This window comes from Bombus vosnesenskii, unplaced genomic scaffold (genome assembly GCF_011952255.1).
Source record: "Bombus vosnesenskii isolate JDL3184/JDL3185 unplaced genomic scaffold, Bvos_JDL3184-5_v1.1 scf7180000016281, whole genome shotgun sequence".
NCBI classification, from domain to species: domain Eukaryota; kingdom Metazoa; phylum Arthropoda; class Insecta; order Hymenoptera; family Apidae; genus Bombus; species Bombus vosnesenskii.
In genome coordinates this window covers 484171-504542 of record NW_022884350.1, presented here as the reverse complement: position 1 = coordinate 504542, position 20372 = coordinate 484171, and the positions used below count along the sequence as shown (strand labels likewise).

Genomic DNA, 20372 nt, shown 5'->3' with positions numbered 1-20372 from the left:
CATATATAAGTATACCAATAATGTAATATAGTTATATTATAATATAGTATATAGATTACAACTATGATAATAATATATTTTATTGTATATTATAATATAATTATATACTAATACTAAAATATTCGAAACCAAAGCCCAACATAATATACGAATGTTGTATCATTCGAACACTTTGCTATCCGTACATAATGTTTTTCAGTACATACAATACATATTTAAGTAAGTACATATTTTATTAATGTCTATATAAAACGTAAAAATTCTATCATTTTTCCGATTGAACGAGTCCCGGTCGTAATAATTTACAAGAATGTACAAGAGAAAGGAGAAGCAAAAGAGGACGTAAATAAAAAACTTGGAAGTGTAAGTGCAACAGTATTGGCAAAAATACACGATGTTTTGAAAGCCATGATCACAGATATTAAAAACCAACAACGCGATATTGAAAATTATGAAAAGCAGGTAGGTTTTTCAGATGCTGCATACAGTAGAGAAGAACCCCAAAGTATACTGACGTAATGAAATGGCTTCATCGCGATACAAACGACGATAATGACGATTTTATTCAAATGGAAACAGCAAACGAAAGTGATAATGAAGACGTGCCTTGTCATGACAAAGCATTTGTGGCATTTACAGAAGGGCTTCGATGATTCGAAATATAAAAAGAACGTAACTCTATACAATTACTTATGTCGATAAAATTATGTGACTTGGCAGCCAAAAAGATGCGGCGTCCATAAATATTTCAAGAATCTGCCAATTAATTTTAATCTGTGTTTGAAGAAATAAAATTTTATAGCAGAAAAGTGATTGTTCTATTATGGGAAAATTCCATTATCCGAATAATTTTCTTTCTCTATTAATTCGGTTCTAACGTAATTGCAAAGCAATAAGCAATATACGACATCTAAAATTTTCATATGAAGAGTGTTACGCAAAGAGGGTATACGATAAGAAGGTCGGGACATTGCAAAAGCTGAACTAGAAGGGATGTGAAAATATCTCGAAGAAAGGAAAGGAAAGGGAAAGTGCCAAGGGTAAAAGCTCTGACAATTTTGTAAGTGGGTCGTAAGAAGGATTTTGTGCCAACAACTCGAAAAGACCAGGAACTTCCTACGTATGATTATACATATACGTACGCAAGCGAAGGGCCAGTTATGTTTGCCGAAAGTGGTATCGAGGTGTTGCCTAAGCTGTATATATACACATAGAAGCTTCTTATAGACAGTATATTTTGATGAAATGATTATTACCAACATTGAAAACCTCCAACACTACATATCTTTCAAATATAAAATACCAAATGAAAAGTTACTTCGTTTGATAGCTCAATATGAAACGATTGGAAGAAAAATCACGATTATTTCAAAATATTGGTTTGGTAACTGTCATTTATTTTTTTAGTCATTAGTTTTTTTAGTCATTTTTTAAGTCATTAGGTGGTATTGACAAAATCCGCAATCAATTAGTTGTCAATCCAATAGTACCTAAATAGTCGAAATAAACAATATATTCATTAAATAATTTTCTTCTTAGGTATTTTATTGAAGTAACTGCCATGTTTGCTGGGTATTTTATGCTTCAAGAATGATCAATATTATATTAGAATATCCAAGTTTCATTATCTGAACAATATTACGCGGTAACGAAAAACAAATATACATAGTAGAATTTCGATTATCAGGATACCTACTACTGACGGAATGATTGCTTTCTGTAACATCGAATAACGAAACATCCGATTATCGAAACAGTGTTGCTTAATAAGTAAGGGACAAAATTATGTATTTAATTATGATTATACAATATCTTAATTTATCCTATTCTTTCTGCGTAGGTTATAATTCTTTCTTATACAGGGTGGTTGGTAACTGGTGGTACAGGCGGAAAGGGGGTGATTCTACTCGAAAAACGATCTACAGTGAGATCCGTTATAACGAGACGTGATAAAGTGCACGCGTACCGAGCGAAAATTCAAAGTCGATTTTCTCGAAAACAAAGCCTGAAACGAAAAATTTTTATTCTATATTTTCGACTTCTTTTTTCGCGTAGAATCACCCCCTTTCCGCTTGTACCACCAGTTATCAACCACCCTGTATATTTCACAGTGTTTTAATTGAAAAGATCGTTTACTATATATACTTCAAGGAACAACTTTATAGAATTTAATATATATTTAATATAGAATTTAATTTAAGAGTAATTGAAATACAAATAGTTGTTTTCCTAGAACGTATATGAACTTGTCAGCTCCATTGCAACCGAAACTTTCCATATAGTTCAATGAATATCGAACAATTGGAATTGGCAGCCATCTGGAATGTTGGAGTTTAAGGCGAAATTATCTAATGGTTTGAACAAATCGTCTCGTTAAAATCATAGGTAAAAAAAAAGATTTTACCTCGGATCGTGTCAAATCAATTAATCACTTTTCCTCTTTACACATACAAAATCATATTAAATGAATGAACAAATCTTTTCCAAAATTAACTTAGGAATCAACTTGATAATTAAATCTCAGACTACAAATAGCTGGAAGTATTTAGCTAAAACGTATGAACAATTGAAATTTGGAAAAAATTAATTGTCTTTCCTTGCGATTGCACAAATTCTTTCGCAATAGATCCAGAGAACATTGGAGAACATTGGAATTCTGCCAAGATAGAACGTTTAGACATAGAAGAGAAGCAGAGAGAATCACTCACCAGTGCGTGTGGCCAAAAGACAAATTGCCAGTAACGTCGCGAGCTTCTTGGAAAACCTGCAGGCAAAAGAAACGTGTTGATTATTGATTGAACCTTCAGTCAGTAACAGTGGGCAAATAAAACAGTGACCGTACTATAATTCCAGTTCCAGTCGAAGATTAATTGTTTGATTTCTTCGAAAGTATTTGCAATTGATGGCTAGATTCTGTTCGGGTCTGATAAATTACAGACAAACTTCGTCTACCTCGAAATAGAAAGGTTAAGAACGTAGAAAATTTATCTGATTCAAATAAAGATGCAATACGATTCGAATTTGTACAATCGATAGATACAATCAAATATAAACATAATTTAGAGTGCTATTAAATGTTATTAAATGGTAAAGAAATAAAAGCTTGATAAAAATTTGTTTCATCAGCTAAGGATTGGAACAAATTATGGATATTTTATATATTTTTCCTATTATATAAATTCTATATTGTGCCTTTTTTTGCTACAGCAGCAGATGAAAGTCCTCGGCCAAGTGGGAAGAAATCAAATTTGGAGTTTCCTTAGTGTAATCTTCAGGCGGTTGGTTAACGTTTAAGGATCGTAAGTTATGAAAGCATTTTTATCTAAATAAATTGACTCTATTATGCGCTATACTATATTATACTATACTATAGTGTATCTATCTCTATACCTCTCTATACATTTCTATACTCTATCAAATATCAAGAACTTATTTTTAATTTGCGCAACAACATCTTCGCACCTGAAATCCTCCGCTACAATTTGCAGAAAAAAAATAACTGTTAGAAATATCGCTCGTTTAGCCTAAGTCTATGGTTGGTCAACGTTTCGAGTTGTAAATTATAAAGGCATTTTATCCGGATGAGTTCACCCTCGGTGTGTATAATGTACTATGCTTTAACAGAAATGATACTGAAATATAAATGAGTACGGGAGCATAATGTCATACTTTACTGTGGAGAATTCTTTACGACACAGCACAACGCAGTAGGTACTCGTCTGCTGCAGGAAAACAAGTCTGAAAATACAGGCAACTGTCGTGGTACATGCAATGAATAAGGTACATAACTAATCAGCCACACGAGACCATACAGTCATGACAAAAACTGACAGGAAGACTAACAATGAGACGATCCACGCTTTCCCTGTTAGTATCGCTTTTCACCTCGTTTATTCAAGACTTGTAAACTAGTTGTAAGTACCATTCCTAACGCGTGTTGACGAAATGTAATGAATGAGGTTCGCGTGCAAGTTAATGATGTTCCATTTATCTACATCTCGCTATAAAAGAGAACCTCAATTTGGTGAAGCAAAACGCTCCGCGCTGAACCAATTAAATAACATCGGTGTAGATATTCGACAATTAGAATTAACAAAATATTTAGCGCGACTATAATATTTCGTGGATATCATAAAATTATTTAAACAATCAATTAATTACATTAATTATATTAATAAACCTTGATGTTCAGTCGGGCCGTGTTTAATATTTGCACTTGCTTAAGATCGCTGTTTATGCTGTATACTAATTTCTTACTAAATATATGTTGGCAATAAATATTCTGTGATTTCTATGTACATTTTCTAATCGGTTTTAAACTTGACTAATCACGGCGGTCGTGTCTTGTTCGTGTCTATTTCGTAGAAACCACAAAATTATTTAAATAAGCAATTAGTCACATTAATTTTATTAAGAAACCTTGATGTTCAGTCGGGCCGTATTTAATATTTGCACTTGCTTAAGATGGCTGTTTATGCTGTATACTAATTTCTTACTAAATATATGTTGGCAATAAATATTCTGTGATTTCTATGTACATTTTCTGATCGGTTTTAAACTTGACTAATCACGGCGGTCGTGTCTTGTTCGTGTCTATTTCGTAGAAACCACAAAATTATTTAAATAAGCAATTAGTCACATTAATTTTATTAAGAAACCTTGATGTTCAGTCGGGCCGTATTTAATATTTGCACTTGCTTAAGATGGCTGTTTATGCTGTATACTAATTTCTTACTAAATATATGTTGGCAATAAATATTCTGTGATTTCTATGTACATTTTCTGATCGGTTTTAAACTTGACTAATCACGGCGGTCGTGTCTTGTTCGTGTCTATTTCGTAGAAACCACAAAATTATTTAAATAAGCAATTAGTCACATTAATTTTATTAAGAAACCTTGATGTTCAGTCGGGCCGTATTTAATATTTGCACTTGCTTAAGATGGCTGTTTATGCTGTATACTAATTTCTTACTAAATATATGTTGGCAATAAATATTCTGTGATTTCTATGTACATTTTCTGATCGGTTTTAAACTTGACTAATCACGGCGGTCGTGTCTTGTTCGTGTCTATTTCGTAGAAACCACAAAATTATTTAAATAAGCAATTAGTCACATTAATTTTATTAATAAACCTTGATGTTCAATCGGGTCGCATTTAATATTTGCACTTGCTTAAGATGGTTGTTTATGCTGTATATTAATTTCTTACTAAATATATGTTGACAATAAATATTCTATGATTTCTATGTACATTTTCTGATCGGTTTTAAACCTGACTAATCATGACGATCGCGTCTCGTTACATGTTTCGTATAAAACATAAACTATGGTAACAGTTGAAATATTTTCGTGAGTATAGCCGGAATTTATGAATTATAAAGGTTCTGTTTTTTTACAACACGATGTCGAAAAACGTATTTGAAGGATTTTACTGTTCAAAAATAATCTACTTAAAGGATGTTATTGTTGCTTCAAAAAATTTTCCAGAAAGATTTCGTGAAGCTACTCGACAGTTGCCAAAAATCCTTGAAAAATACTCGTAAAACGAGCAGCTGTCTTAGAACATCTCTATGAACTTCCCGTGTGATCTCCGCTACGTCACGCAAACGCTCAAACGAACACAATTACCACGTACGCAAGTATGAAATTCGCGACGTTAATAGTGCATTTCCTTCATCTGTTTTCCTTACCAGTTGATGCTGCAATTAGCAACGTCATCCAATCAATTAGGTCAGGAACCGAGCAGGACTCGCCTACTGCTGCTTACCATTGCATAGTACGCAAGCGAAACAAAATTCATGCACACAATTGGATTCGCATACGAAGCAACCCACGTTTGCCAACATATGCACCTAGCCAACCTTGCGGATAACTACGGATCAATTACGTGACGCTGGATGTCGTGGATGCATCGACCGCGAGTGTACACGAGATCCACAGGGTGTCTACATCGGCACTGTTGCCATTTACCGCAAGGAAACAGTTCACTTCCGGCTGCATTCCGTTACGAGGCGTCGCCACGCTATCAGCGCTGTTCTCTGTCGCGATTTCTCGCGATAATCCCTTCGTCCTCGTACGTGATTCCCGAAGGGAGAAACGTATTCGGTATTCGTAAAATGTTTGAACAAGGTTTTACGTACGAAGGACTGCAAATGAGATTCTTTGAATGTTTCAGATCGCATGCACGCCTGGAATGCTTTAATTCTTAATTCTGAAGCAAATGAAATAACAATAATTAAATTATTCATTCAATTACTTGTTAATTACAACCAAAGCGAATGGATTTGACGAAAGTAGCTGCCAACTTTATTTGATTTATTGTCTATCTTGTCTGTAATTTTGTAATTTTGAATATGTATATGTATATTAATATCCACATGTACATTAGTATGTATATATATGTCGGAGATGAAAGAACACCGGAGCCTTTGAAATTTTGGATAATCCCGCAACATTGTAACCTAGAGTCTACTATAGCTGTGATTGAACAATTGTAGTTATTCAATCCGATTGTAATTGTTCGAGAGTTGTGATAATGAGCTTGGGCTCGAGGCGACAGTCAGTCGCCGAACGTAGCCGCGGTCACGGGATGAACGCTGTGTCTAACAAAGGCATGGAATAATTCTATAGCTCTCCTTAAAAAGGAAATAGTTGTAACACTCGACAGTAAACATTCCAACGGTCTCTGTGCCGTAGCTCGCCACACGCAGACCCTATTCTTCGAGTAAGATGATTGCCAGATGTCGATGCGTCTCCGCAGTACATGGTCAGCTAGCTCCAGGGCCCGTTATAAATCTTAAGATTTAGTCAACTAAAGTCCTTCAAACGGACAAACAGTCTTTGTCCCAACTACGGGAAAATAGGGGAGACCTATTTTTCAACGAGCGGCGTCTCCCACTAGCAACTTTCCCTCGAGGGCGGCTAGCATCTTTTTCTAGCCACCGATATGGAGATTGACCAATTAGCAGCAACGCCAATTTCCCTTACTTTCTGAACGAAGGCTTTTCTCGACGAATCCGATGATCTCGTGTCCTTAGACACACCCCAATATAGTTTTCCTCTGTGGCATCATCGGGACGGGAAAGGCATTCTCGCTCGCGATCTCATTGATGAAAGGAGTAACCCTTTACGACCAGTGAATATTACGCGCCCAACTTAGATTTTGTGAATACGTTCATCTATCATCCCGTCGACCGCGGATTCGTTATTGAACCTAGGATCATTGTCATTAGTTTCTCGAGTACCTAACTACCATGGTTACTTGTCCGGTTCTATAATAATCGTATTTGCACTAGTCAATGTCTTCTCTATTGCATAACGACAACGTGTAACCCAAACGAAGATTCGTTTCACGCCCCTAACCCTAATTCTAATGTAAACCCGACATATATATATTAATTAATTATTTATTAGTCTAATTATAAAGATATTAGCGTTCTATAACATAATTTGGTAATATGGAAATATCGTCGATAATGATTTGGTATACCTTCGTAATATCTTTATTTCTATAGGCAACGAAAGACTGGCGAATTATTTATTAATACATTTCGCGAAAGTGTACGATCAATATTCCTTTCATCTGTATATATGGTGTTCATCGATGGCATAACATGGTCTAAAAAAGTCCAACATCGTTAGTATAACGATGCAACTGACGATAATGCTCGTTATCACGGTGAGACGGACATGGTGATATTGTCGGTGGAAGAGGCGATGTCTGCCATTAAATCGTATGCGAAAAGCTTGTATACACGTGTCAGAGAACCAAATTAGCTGACGTTGAATATAATGGTTACATTGGAGTCGCGGCGGCCAAGAAGCACCGGAACACATTTATCCCGTGATATCGTCGAAAGACACATCAGGCTGATTTACGTTCCAAATGTATAATTATAATTTAACAATACTCGAAGAAGCGAACGCCGACATCGTAATTAATAGCGTACGAAATGTAGTGGAATTATGATTAAGCGGTTAAATTCGTCTTCCTTTAACAGTCAATTGATGTTTGTAAAATGTTTCGTAATTATTCTCCGTGGAAATTAAACACACATCTAGTTAAATAATATTTGACAACGATCTAATTCCAGGATATATAAAAAATAAAATTCAATTCGTAACAAAATTGTACCATTTCGTACCTATGGCGAGTACTTGATGAAATAATTTTACTGTAATAATTAAATAGACTTTCGTGGTAATCTGAATGTAAAAAGATACATTGAAATTTATAATTTATATTTCTGGCAGCAATTAATTTTCTCTCTATATTTATATGTTCCATATTTATAATTTAATGAAAATACGAAGCTTCTTCTTCAATGTCGCTTCTAGTAAATAATATGATACGCTTAAAATATCGGAATAGCTAATAACTCCATTTAGCTACTATGCAACGACGTTAATAACACAGATGTATCTTCTACTTCAAATCCGCTGTTACTTTCTTCGTTATTAGTAACGTCACACGCTTTCTTCTTCTCGCTGTAAATTCTTAACGACGACAAAAATTAACTCGTACTATCCAACGGTTGATATTCATGTCCTCGCTTCGAAAGTTCGATGTTAAGTTCACCGATTAATATATCTTTGTCCGTCTAACGTTTAATGTAACCGAGGCCAGCATTAAAAGCGCTAGTTTTCGTTTTCTCGTGATTTATGGAGCTTTATTTCGGTGATGGATGGCCTGCGGTCGCTTTGATTCCGGTCTGCGATAATACCAGGCATTGCGAAATGGAAACCACGACACACCGCATCGACGCATTGAGCAGCGTTCACTATCAAAACGCACGTTGAGGTCGATGCATTCCAGTGGCATCAGTCTGCGTATAGCACGCACCGCAGGATGTCAGTGCTATGTATGTATGCGACATACATATATACCTATACCTTATACCTAATGAAATCAGTAAATGTCTGTCTGTCGTTTGCACAACTCGGAACATCCCACGTCTGATAGCATTATCAAAGCAATAATTTTCATGGAAAAAAGGGGAAATCTATGTTCGCGTTACATCGTGTCGTAAAAACAATAGAAATGTATGACTTGCACTACGAAAGGAAGACGAGAGATGTAACTTGTGGCGTACAGATATATTTGTTTGCAAATAAATTTCAGAATCTTGAGAAATTGAAATAACTTTATGATTTAATTAAGTATATAATAATTAGTAATTTAACAGGTTGTAATTGAAGTAAAACAAACTCCAGAAGTTTTTGACGAAAGACAATGAACAATTATTTTCAACTATCATGACCACATAAATTCTTCGAATCTAAGAAATGTGCTACTCTCTGAATTAACCATTGAATCGTCGCTGAATCAATTAAATCTGTTGAATATATAGTACATTTGTATTGTGCGTGCGAGAGTGAGGGAACGTGGAGCGAAAACACACACAAGTACGTATCCTCTGCTTTGTACGTATGTGAATTGGCATGATGGCCAAGGCCTCCATTGAGACAAAAGAGAGAAGCGCAGTGTGAAATCTCGTACCGTAGGCCTCCGGCTAGTAGCCCACGTGGCGAGCAAAGTTATGCGAATATTAGAATAAAGTTCTTTGTAATGTCTCTCCAAATGCTCTGCATACTTTAACAGAATCAACTGAGACGAACGAAAGAAACTATCGATCGATGGCGTTTCAAAAATAAAAATACAAAGTGGAAGATGGAAATACGTCTGATGCTAATGCGAATTACAGAACAGGAAACTTTTATTCCTTCGCATTATAATATCAAAAGATTTATTTAGAAACACTTCACTCAAGAACATTTCGAAACGCGTTTAATGTATTAATATATTCGACGCTTTTAAAACGCCTTCGCTTCAGCCATCGACTTCGTCATTCGACGGTAATCCTTCAATTCCGTTAAATGACCAACCTATAGCCGAACATAAACAACGGCGGATGTGCATCGATGGGACAAACAATGTTTGTCGTCCAATTGCCTGTGAGAATGGTACCACAGCAACTATAGGATCAGTCCCTTAATGTAACCACGTTTGCTACAACATCAGTTGCAAATAGGGACCAATTCATTAGTTGACAAACTGTGTCATTGTTACATTGATGATACTTTACAAAGGAGAATGGAGAATGTATTTATCGTTTACCGGCTATACACAATGAGGACACACTATAGCCTAGTTAGTGGTATCATTATCGCCTTGACAAAGATACTGTCTTATCTGTCGTTTCAGCAATAATTCCGCGCTATTGATCAACACCATACAGTTCACGAATTCCATAGCTATGTTGCGCATTGTATTGATTATGCAACCTATGGATTGAAGTCTGTTTATTTACTGCTGGATAGTTATGGAAAGCAGAAGTACTTTTGATGTAATTTTTAAAGACATTTCTATGACTCTTTACCTTTATTCGATAAAAATTATTTTATGATATTAATTTTAGAAAAATTGATCGAAAATTAGTTTAAAAGAATTCAAATTGTCCTACGTGCTTAATACGATTGAGTATAATAAAGAATCTACTTCTGACAACAGACACGAATATAATATACATACTTAACACTCTGGAGACCGGCTGCTCTGACAAACATATAGACTGAATTCCCGGGTGTTTTTGGAGCGATTGAAAAAGATTCAAAGCGACCAATATTACATCTAACATACTGATAACGGTTTCGTATTGTTCAAACAATTAGTGTAAAACACTTTCATAAATTTTCGTTCATAGCATTCATTGCTTTTTTTACTGTTTTATTTAACAGTAGTTAAAATTTATATAGGATACCGCATGGAGTATGAAAGACGCGAATTTGCGCCTCTGGCCCCCAGAGTGTTAATACGATTGGATATAATAACAAAAAATATTTCTAGCAGTAGACACGAATATAACATACGTGCGGGTATATTAATGCAATTGGGTATAATAAAAAATCTATGTTAGAATATGCATAATTATAATTTTTATTACAATTTACTGTAATTATATATTGATTATATATGACAACATATAAATACAGATACGAGTATAATATACGTAAGGGCATATTAATACAATTGGGTATAATAAAAAATCTATGTTAAAATATGCATAGTTATAATTTTTATTATAATTTACTGTAACATATAAATACAGATACGAATATAATATACGTAAGGGCATATTAATATTATACAATTGGGTATAATAAAAAATCTATGTTAGAACATGCATAATTATGATTTTTATTATAATTTCCTGTAATTATATATTGTATCACATGTAATAACATACAAATACAGATATGAATGTAATATGCGTACGGGTATATTAATACAACTGGGTATAATAAAAAAATCTACTTTAGGATATGCATAATTATGATTTTTATTATAATTTACTGTAATTATTTATTGTATTATATATAACAACATGTAAACACAGATACGAATATAATATGCGTACGGGTATATTAATACAATTGGGTATAATAAAAAAATCTACTTTAGGATATGCATAATTATGATTTTTATTATAATTTCCTGTAATTATATATTGTATCATATGTAATAACATATAAATACAGATATGAACGTAATATACATTAGCTGAATGTAAAATTTATTGCAAACCAAATTGATCGAAAGTATAATCCGACATTCTTGGAATCGACGTTTCGAATATGCATAATTTTAATTTTTATTATAATTTACTGTAATTATATATTGTATTATATATGTAAATATATTTACAATATATATATTATATATGTACAATATGTAAATACAGATATGAATGTAGTATACATTAACTGAATGTAAAATTTACTCCAAACCCAGTTGGTACAAAGTATAGTCAAATATTTTAGGAATCGACGTTTCGAGTATGCATAATTATAATTTTTGTTATAATTTACTGTGATTATGTATTGTATCATTTGTAACATATAAATGCAGATATGATCTTAATATACATTAGCTGAATGCAAAATTTATTGCACACCAAAGTGATCGAAAGTATAGTCAAACATTCTAGGAATCGACGTTTCGCGAACATCAATTGGTAACATTTGGCCCGTTCAAGTTCCTGATAGCTGAGTCGATCACCAAGAATTTTCGATCAGCAGTGCTACTGCAAACTCCAAACTTTAAGCAACCGACGAAAGTTTAATAGTTTAAGATAGAAGCTAAGTAGATCGAGATAGTAAGGTAATTAATGCACGCAGTTGGTTGGATCAGTTTGTAGTCGTTAAGTAACAATGACTAGCGTGAGCGAGACGAGGAAAGTGGATGGCAGAAATATTGAAATAAATCACTGTAAAGTGCAAAATAATGATGAGGAATTAATTGTAGTTGAACAAAAATATACATTGCACCGATAAATAAAGTAAAATTCTACATAAGCTGAGATGTATGCCAATGTTTCAAGACATGTATTAAGTTGAGTCAATTATTCGAAACAGTGCTATAATTTTGTATTATGTATCCTGCGTGCATGATTAGATGCATTTCGATTTATTTCTTTTACACGACAAGTTTCGAATTAATACCTCGATAATGTTCTAAAAACATTAAAATTCCATCATCAGAGCACCTACTTGGGTTCTTATCTTAATTCTGAGCTAAACTCTATCGTAGAAGTGAGCAGACAAAAATTTTAGCTACATAACAGGCTTGCAAAGTATTTCAATATACTTCGACAAAATTACCGCAACAGTGTATGGACCTTAAAATTACATTAAGCAGTAAATCAAACTGGCTATAAATAACACCCGCAATGAATCTTCCTCCCAGTATCTGTAACAACATGTGCTCTTCGGCAACATGCAGGACAGATATTAACAAAGAAAATGCAAAACATATGACAACTCTAATTAACGTCGCCCGCACATATTAAACCCTTTCACTATGCGCAGCAGAGTTTAGCCGTCAGTATTCTGTCGCTGTGCAGGACACTTGTGCTGCTGGTCTATATTTCACCGTAAACAGAGTATAACAATATGCAAATTGAACACAAAAGTCTGCAAGTGTGAAGCTTTCCAGCGCAAGATTTCGACAGACGATTAAGAACATTTTTAACTCTACTAATTCGCATTTAAAATTTAAGATAAAATCAAATGCTAACTACCGACACACAGTTAACAAATACCATAAAGAAATAAACATTCAGGATAGATTTTTAAAGACGAGTGGCCTGCAGTTAGAAGTTTTTGTGGAAGTTTCACCTCGCCAATTATTTGCCGAATTTGTCTAACGGTCACTCAAATAAAATATCGAGTTTCACTAAGAAATATGAGAAATAATAATAATAGTCATAATATAAAATAAAATAATAATACAATACAAACGATGAAATAAAAATAATAATGAGAGAATACACCAAAGAATTCATTACGTAACAAGCAAATTGAAAAAAGATAGTAGAAAGCGAGAAGAGATAATTTCATTTCTTCGCGAAAGAAAGCAAACGAAAATGTTCGCACAGACCTAACACATAGTCCAAGTTTGTCAAAATAAATTTTAGCGATAGGGTTAAACTTGCAACAATGTCTGCGGCATAATAACGAGAAGTACAAAAGCTTTGAGCAAAGTTTTATCGAATAGGCGCATCTTCCACAGAGATCGGTAAATGACCGCGCGTTAATTAGTTAACGCTGAACATCGCAGCTACATCGCCACCCATGCACAAGAGAACGTACTCGACGATGTCACTGCACTGTAACGGCAGTGCTTCATCGCGATATGACTAAGCTAACTTCCCTCCTAACTGGACATGTTTAATAAGGCCCGAGCTAATTGCATCAACTATTAAAGCCGCAGTTACCTGGACAACGTGGATCGCATTAATGTTTCGCAAGGGTGTCGTCACCTGTTCAACTTCTATCCGCAACTAAATCATTCATTGGAGAAAGCCAATCAACTGGAACACGTCTGTTCATCGATTTCAGGCAATCGTAGATCTCGCCTTTAGGCAATAAATTTGTCTCGGCTTAGTCGTTGACATACTGCGCTTAAGTTCTCTAACTATTTTGCAAGAGGCAAGTAAGCACACTGAAGAAAAATAGTAATTAATAATGTATTTGCATGGGATGTACGATAATATCTTAGAAGGCAGTGAAAATGAGATACGAAATTACTTTTCATTGGAAATTGAAATCTCCGTATAAGAATTATCTTACTGTATACTATACGTTATATGTTGCAAAACGAATTACATTTACGAAATAGAGATGATTTTTTTATATCATTAGGTTACGACTTTTAGAAAATGAATAGATAAAATTGCATTTGTAGAGGACTTGCGTAGGATGTTTGATCGTGAGATTTACTAGACGTTATTGCTTGTTGAAATCGTCGAATATATTTAAAATAATAAATTAGTATACAGACTATATTCGCTGAGACGCTCGTACAGTGTATAAGTCATAAAATAGGATTGCTGATAACTCGTTAATTAGATCGCTGATAATTAGTTGATAACTGGTTGATAACTGATCGACAACTGACTGTAACTCATTTCCTTGCGATCGCGTCCGCTTGTTTATACTGGTCGGGGTAGAGTGGGAAAATTCAAATTCATGCGTCAAGGCGGTGTCAATGTCCCGAGGCAAAATAACAACATGAGTTGAATTGTCCTCTAACTCATGTGCCGCCACACATTTATCGCTGTAGTAGGTTACGCTTACATTTTTTGAATTAATTATTCGGGTTACTATAAGGAAATAGTCGCTTTGATTAAAAAGATTTATACAAGTTACATTTATTGAGTCGCGTATTATAGCAATTCTTTTAATATTTGTATATTTTAGCACGTATAATTTTCACAAAAAGGAATATTAAAGTTACAATTCACTTCATAGTTGCTTAACCTCGTGGCGATTAATTTCCAGCGTACATGTCCGAATACGCTGTACGATGATCAACATTTAGCACACTTTTATGTGCACGTATCTTCTCGGTAATTTCCTAGCTTCGATATGGTTATTAATAAATATAAGTTTTAGCAAAGCAAGCTTTCATAATGGAGAGTTGGAAAATCAACTAGCAATTAAAATCAACTCCGCTCGATTAGCTTGCGACGATGTTACCTACGTCATACATCACTGTGCCTTGAGACCAGAAGGTTTGGAAATTACTTAAAGTTTCGGGGACAGCATGTTTACAGCAAGTTTCAGACACGTAGTTTATGCGTGATGGAGCACCAGTCCATTTTCATTTAGACAACACGTAGGCGGAAGCTCAGCTGCAAGATGGATTGGACAATACATACTTCTCGATCTTCCATACTCTTTCCTTTCAGATTTGTCTACGGTTGTAGTTAAACAGAACTGGTTTCACAGTTTCGAAGACTAGCGTGAAATTAGAAAATGTAATATTTAGTTTAAACATCTCACATGTTACCACAATGAACTAGTAATATAATTTTCATTTTAATTCGATGGAAAATAAGACTTGAATAGGCCAAGTCGACTTCTCTCTCTAATTAAGAGATTTGGATATTTTATAGAAAAAAATTAATTAAACAAATAGTTCCTTGTTTGGAATAAATGAAACCTACAACGACACTCTTTTGTTTTACCATCTCTTGAAACCTATAAGTATTCTTCGTTACTTTGGAAATGAAAATCATCAATTTCTAAACATATCTGTGAACAGACATTTGCATATTTTCTACAAAAGTTAAATAAAAAATGTTTCCTACCCTGTAACTTCTTCGATTGCTTACTCTATTCATATGCATATTTTCCAAATAAAACTCGTAAATCTATAGACGTTCATTTTCTATTTGATTATAAACTACAGTTATCTACGATTAAAATCATTTTACCTAAAGAATCAACATATTCGTTAGGAAGATAATGCAACCGAACGTATATAGACTAACTCATACAACGAATAAACAGACCCTGGGGATACATTTTTGTCGATAAAATGTGTAGTCATTGGATCTTTTATCTAAATTTTGGAACGTTAACTTTCATAGACGCAGCAAAACGGAAGCAAGGGTGTGAGAATATCTATTATAGTCATTGAACCCTTAGCATGAAACGCTGTATCAGCAAATACCTTCAGCACGAAGATGATGAAGAGATACTATCTAAGGGTAGTTTCCTAAGGTCCGAAGCTAAGTGTTCGCCAGCATTGATCCAGTGTATCGAACAGCACTTCACGTTCATAACGCTGCGCTGTTAGGGAAGAATATTGGGATGGCAACTAAGTGATTGCGGATTTTGTCATTAGGTGGTATTGACAAACTCCGGCATAGATCACCATAGATCACTTGCGTTGTCGCGTTCGATGGCGCAAAGATAACTTTGGCTAGTCAGTTCATTTTCGGTAGGAAACTGCTTCGGATTATGACAGTAGAAAAATAAGAGAAAGGTAAATTAAAAATCTTTTTTACAATTAGGTATTAAATATCGGGAACCAAGTTCGCACGGATGTCCGTTGGAAAGTCTCCGCGACCCATGTATTGTCATTCGTCCAAGAAAATTGACAAATTAACCCCTTTGCGAGTAGTGAAAAGATCAGTTAATCGACTAAGAACCGAGCAATCGTTTGTCGAAACGTTGTAAATACTTCAAAAAAATATCTAGCGACATTTATATCCTGTGAATGGCATATCGTAACTGTGATTCGCTTTCGCGCAAGACGCTCATTTTTCTCGTATGATGTGTGCAAATCGAAAAGATGAGGGCCCTGTTGCGTGTCAAAAGTGAAATTTGCGGCAGGCGGGAAGGCTGAAATGCAGACGTGAATCGCGGCACTGGACAAAGGTACGCGTGCAAGGAATGTACACGTTAGAAAAAGCATTAAAGTAGCGAACAATGGACAAGTTCGTAAATAGAAAAGGATAGAATGTGAACAGCCATTGTTGTATCCTTTTGTAATTTCTTTTTCGCTAAAACACGTGTCTACAGTGCCTGTTGAAATTTCCCTCTATTTAACAGAATATTAATCTGATACTTGTCAGAGAGATCGTTGCGTTCTTGCGTAGGAGTATGAAGAAAGTGCGAGATTTTAAAATTCTTTTCAGATCTTATCAAGAGAGGGACTTTAACGTTAACGCTCGATTTTCATATCTGTAATTGTGATTTAACATGGGGAAGTTCATTTCTATGTCTATTTGTACAAAACAGTAGGTTTCAAGAGATCATAAATATTTTCTTTTTCGATTTTTATTTGTATTATAAATTTTATTACAAATTGCAAATTGTTTTATTCTTATCAAGCGATTTAGCGAACAGCGAAGAATTTCAGTTCTATGATATTGCGTTGGCAATTAAGTGATTGCGGATTTTGTCATTACCATCTAATGACAAAATCCGCAATTACTTAGTTGCCAACCCAATAGAAAGAAACAATTGGAAGACGAAAAAAATAAAAAATTTCGCCAGCAGTATTACGATCTAACATATTGAAATGGTTAAACTAGAATGATTATTACGTAAGAACTGCACAGTTAAAATACAAAATAAGTTTATACGAAGAAATGTGAAAAAAGTAACAAAGTTGAACAAACAAAACATACGATCGAGATAATAATAAAACAAAGAAATGATCATTTTGCAAGGCGTTTAATATTAAAAGGTAATTTGAAAAGTTTTACATTGTAATCGAAGCGAGGTATCTCGATAAAGTAATTATTCTTCAATTTCTTAAGAGAGTAGAATTTCAAATTATAATTTCAGATTAATTATAGAAATAATATTTAAAGCGCATTTAAACGCTAAATTAAGTTGAATACGTTCTTGGTTTCTTTATAGAAATTGCAAACACATACAATACTTAATATACTGAAAGAAGAACTAATTTACTTGCGTTGTAACAACGCACACGCATGGACGTATTACCAGAATTACTCGAGCAAATTGTACAGCAAAAGAACCAACTTTTATCGTTCAGTTTCTTCGCGTAATATGTATGTGCTCCAAAATAAAAGCGTATGACGAACGATTTGAATAATAATTGTGACGGGAATCCATTAAATTGTAAAATACGTTTCAGTTTCCAATCAGAAATATCATTCGGTACCACACATTCTCCTCCGATGGAAATGACTGCGAACTTTGCTAAAAGCACGTAATCGTTCGTAGCAACAGATTTTGTTTTCAATGTGCGTTCATAGGCCAGAAAGAATGGAATTTATTTAACGTAAAAACGATCAGCAGAGTCAAAAAAGTTCTAAAGAAACTGAAATCTGAGTTTGCCAAATTTAGCTTTTCGACAGTTGTCAAAATTTTCTGCATTTCTGGAATTTTGGATACAAAAACTATGAAAAATGCCTTAAACTTTTTATAGGAAATGGAAATGGACCAACTGCGTGTTATATGCAGACAGTCGCAAAAGTATTCGTGCACTATTTAAAAATGGAGTAACTTTTTCAAAATTCAGCCAAACGACCTGAGCTTCTTTGAGAAGCTGGAGCGACTGGTTCACTGAATGACGCGTAAAAGAAATTTTGAGAAAATTGAAACTGGTAGGAACGACGATGAACATGGTAGAGGCCATCTTGTACATTTTTTTTTATCTGGGCTTGTAGTGAAAACAACAACAAGCTTTGAACATTTATGTCAGTCATATACAAAATTTCACAGAAATTGGTGAACGTTGCTATGGGCTACGAATAGTTAAAAATGGTAAAAATCACAGATTTTTGCGACTTTCAGTCTATATAACCGTAATAAATTCAAAAATTTAAATTACATTTTTCCATGTGTGTCGCCTGTTTTTTCATCAACCGATTTTGATGAAATTTTCAGCATGCATGTAACTGGCATGTATGTAAATATACAGAACGTACTTTTTAAATTTTCGCTACAGGTTTGGATAAAAAAGTTATGCAAAGTGGCCATGCATCGTCATTGCTACCAGTTTCAATTTTCTCAAAGTTTCTTTTACACATCATCTAATTCTAAAATAGTTAATCCAATTTAATGGGTAAACGCTGTTAAAATGTTAAAATTTTATTTGATTGTTTCATCATCGTACACGGTAGTTCCTAATCTGCATATCATAAAATATATCTACTGGCTGAATATTCTAGCTCTCCACGATGTATAACGTCTACGACTTAAGAATATCCTTGCTACCAGCTATTAAAAGTAGATCTAAAAGATCGGTGATCAAACTTTTATAAGCAATAAACGAGTTATGCTTGACTTTTAATTCCATTGCAAATTTAATGAGCGTTAAATTACCTACACGTGATTTGATCCTCACTATGGCTGTTTCTCTTTTAGATCGCGAAAGAAAAGAGATGTTCCGGTGAAAATATCGAATGACCAATACTCGTTGATCAAGCGGCTCTAAACTACACATTCCGTATTGACGTTTCAAGCGGCGGACCACGTTCTATTGTGAGCGATATAGGTTCTGACCAAAGTGGGCATGAAGGCGATGGCTTCAGCTATTGATATCAAGCTCGGTGAAAAGGATGGCCTTAACGTTTTAAGATTTTTTCACGTGAAAACGCGATCGGACAAATGATTTTTGAAATATGTATATCCTATTTAAACGCGTTAATTTTACGTTTACATTTTAAAATTAGCAGAATCGCTGCACATACAACGTTCGACTCATTCTTTTTATTTTTTCAATATTTTTATCGAAAAAGAGACGCGAACTTTCACCTGTGGCATGTTTTAAATGCTAATTAAAGAAATATCAGCAACCGTGGCGGATGAAAAGGTTCGTGTAAATTCGCAGAGACCTGGAAAATTCGTAAATCCCAGTAATTTTTCTTCCGACACTTCAATTTTCCAGCTCGTACAGACGAGACGCGCATATTTCCCCGGAAACGGAACGGTTCCACGTTTTAACGAGTCGTTTAGACGTAACGAGCGCATGCCGTGATTGCGTAGGAGAGGCAGCAGGCCTCGAGTTTACTTATCAAAACCACGGTTCCTAACAGCGGCACATTAACCCACAGCTTAAGTTAGTTTACTACGAAACAGACAGCTTTAATAAAGCTCTACGCGGCTTCTGTATATTATAGACGTTACAGCTGCTCCAGCAATGCGACTTTCATTACTCAGGAAAATATCTGCTCGAGATATCTCACAAGCCGGGGCGAAACTTCGCGTTTACCGCTATGCTTCTACCTGCACAAATAATAGATCGTTTACGGGTAAACGCATCTTCCAAGATGATCAAGAGGATAAGTAATAATTGCCGTGTTTTGCAGCCTGCTATTAGAACGTATGCAAATTTCCGAGTAACGTATTCATGATGAGCCTGAAGAAAGTACAAAGGGAATAGGATTTGATAGAGCAGAGAGAACGATGCTGCAACAAGCGGATTTTATTAACGAGCATCAGAATGTTATAAAAGGAACAGATGCTCTAACGACTAATGCGGTTTGTCCTTTTCCTGTGTTTTAGATTGTACGGATTGTAAGTGTTTTATACATTTTAC

General features: G+C 34.6%; 1 protein-coding gene across 1 annotated transcript in view; it reads right to left on the bottom strand.

Annotated features, from left to right (window-relative positions):
• Window positions 1-20372, bottom strand: part of LOC117242932 (cadherin-87A) — a 539676-nt gene that overhangs the window by 257045 nt on the left and 262259 nt on the right. Inside the window, exon 4 of the mRNA XM_033509995.1 lies at window positions 2709-2764. Within this exon, the coding sequence (XP_033365886.1) occupies window positions 2709-2764 (56 nt within the window). The remainder of the gene's footprint in view (window positions 1-2708; window positions 2765-20372) is intronic.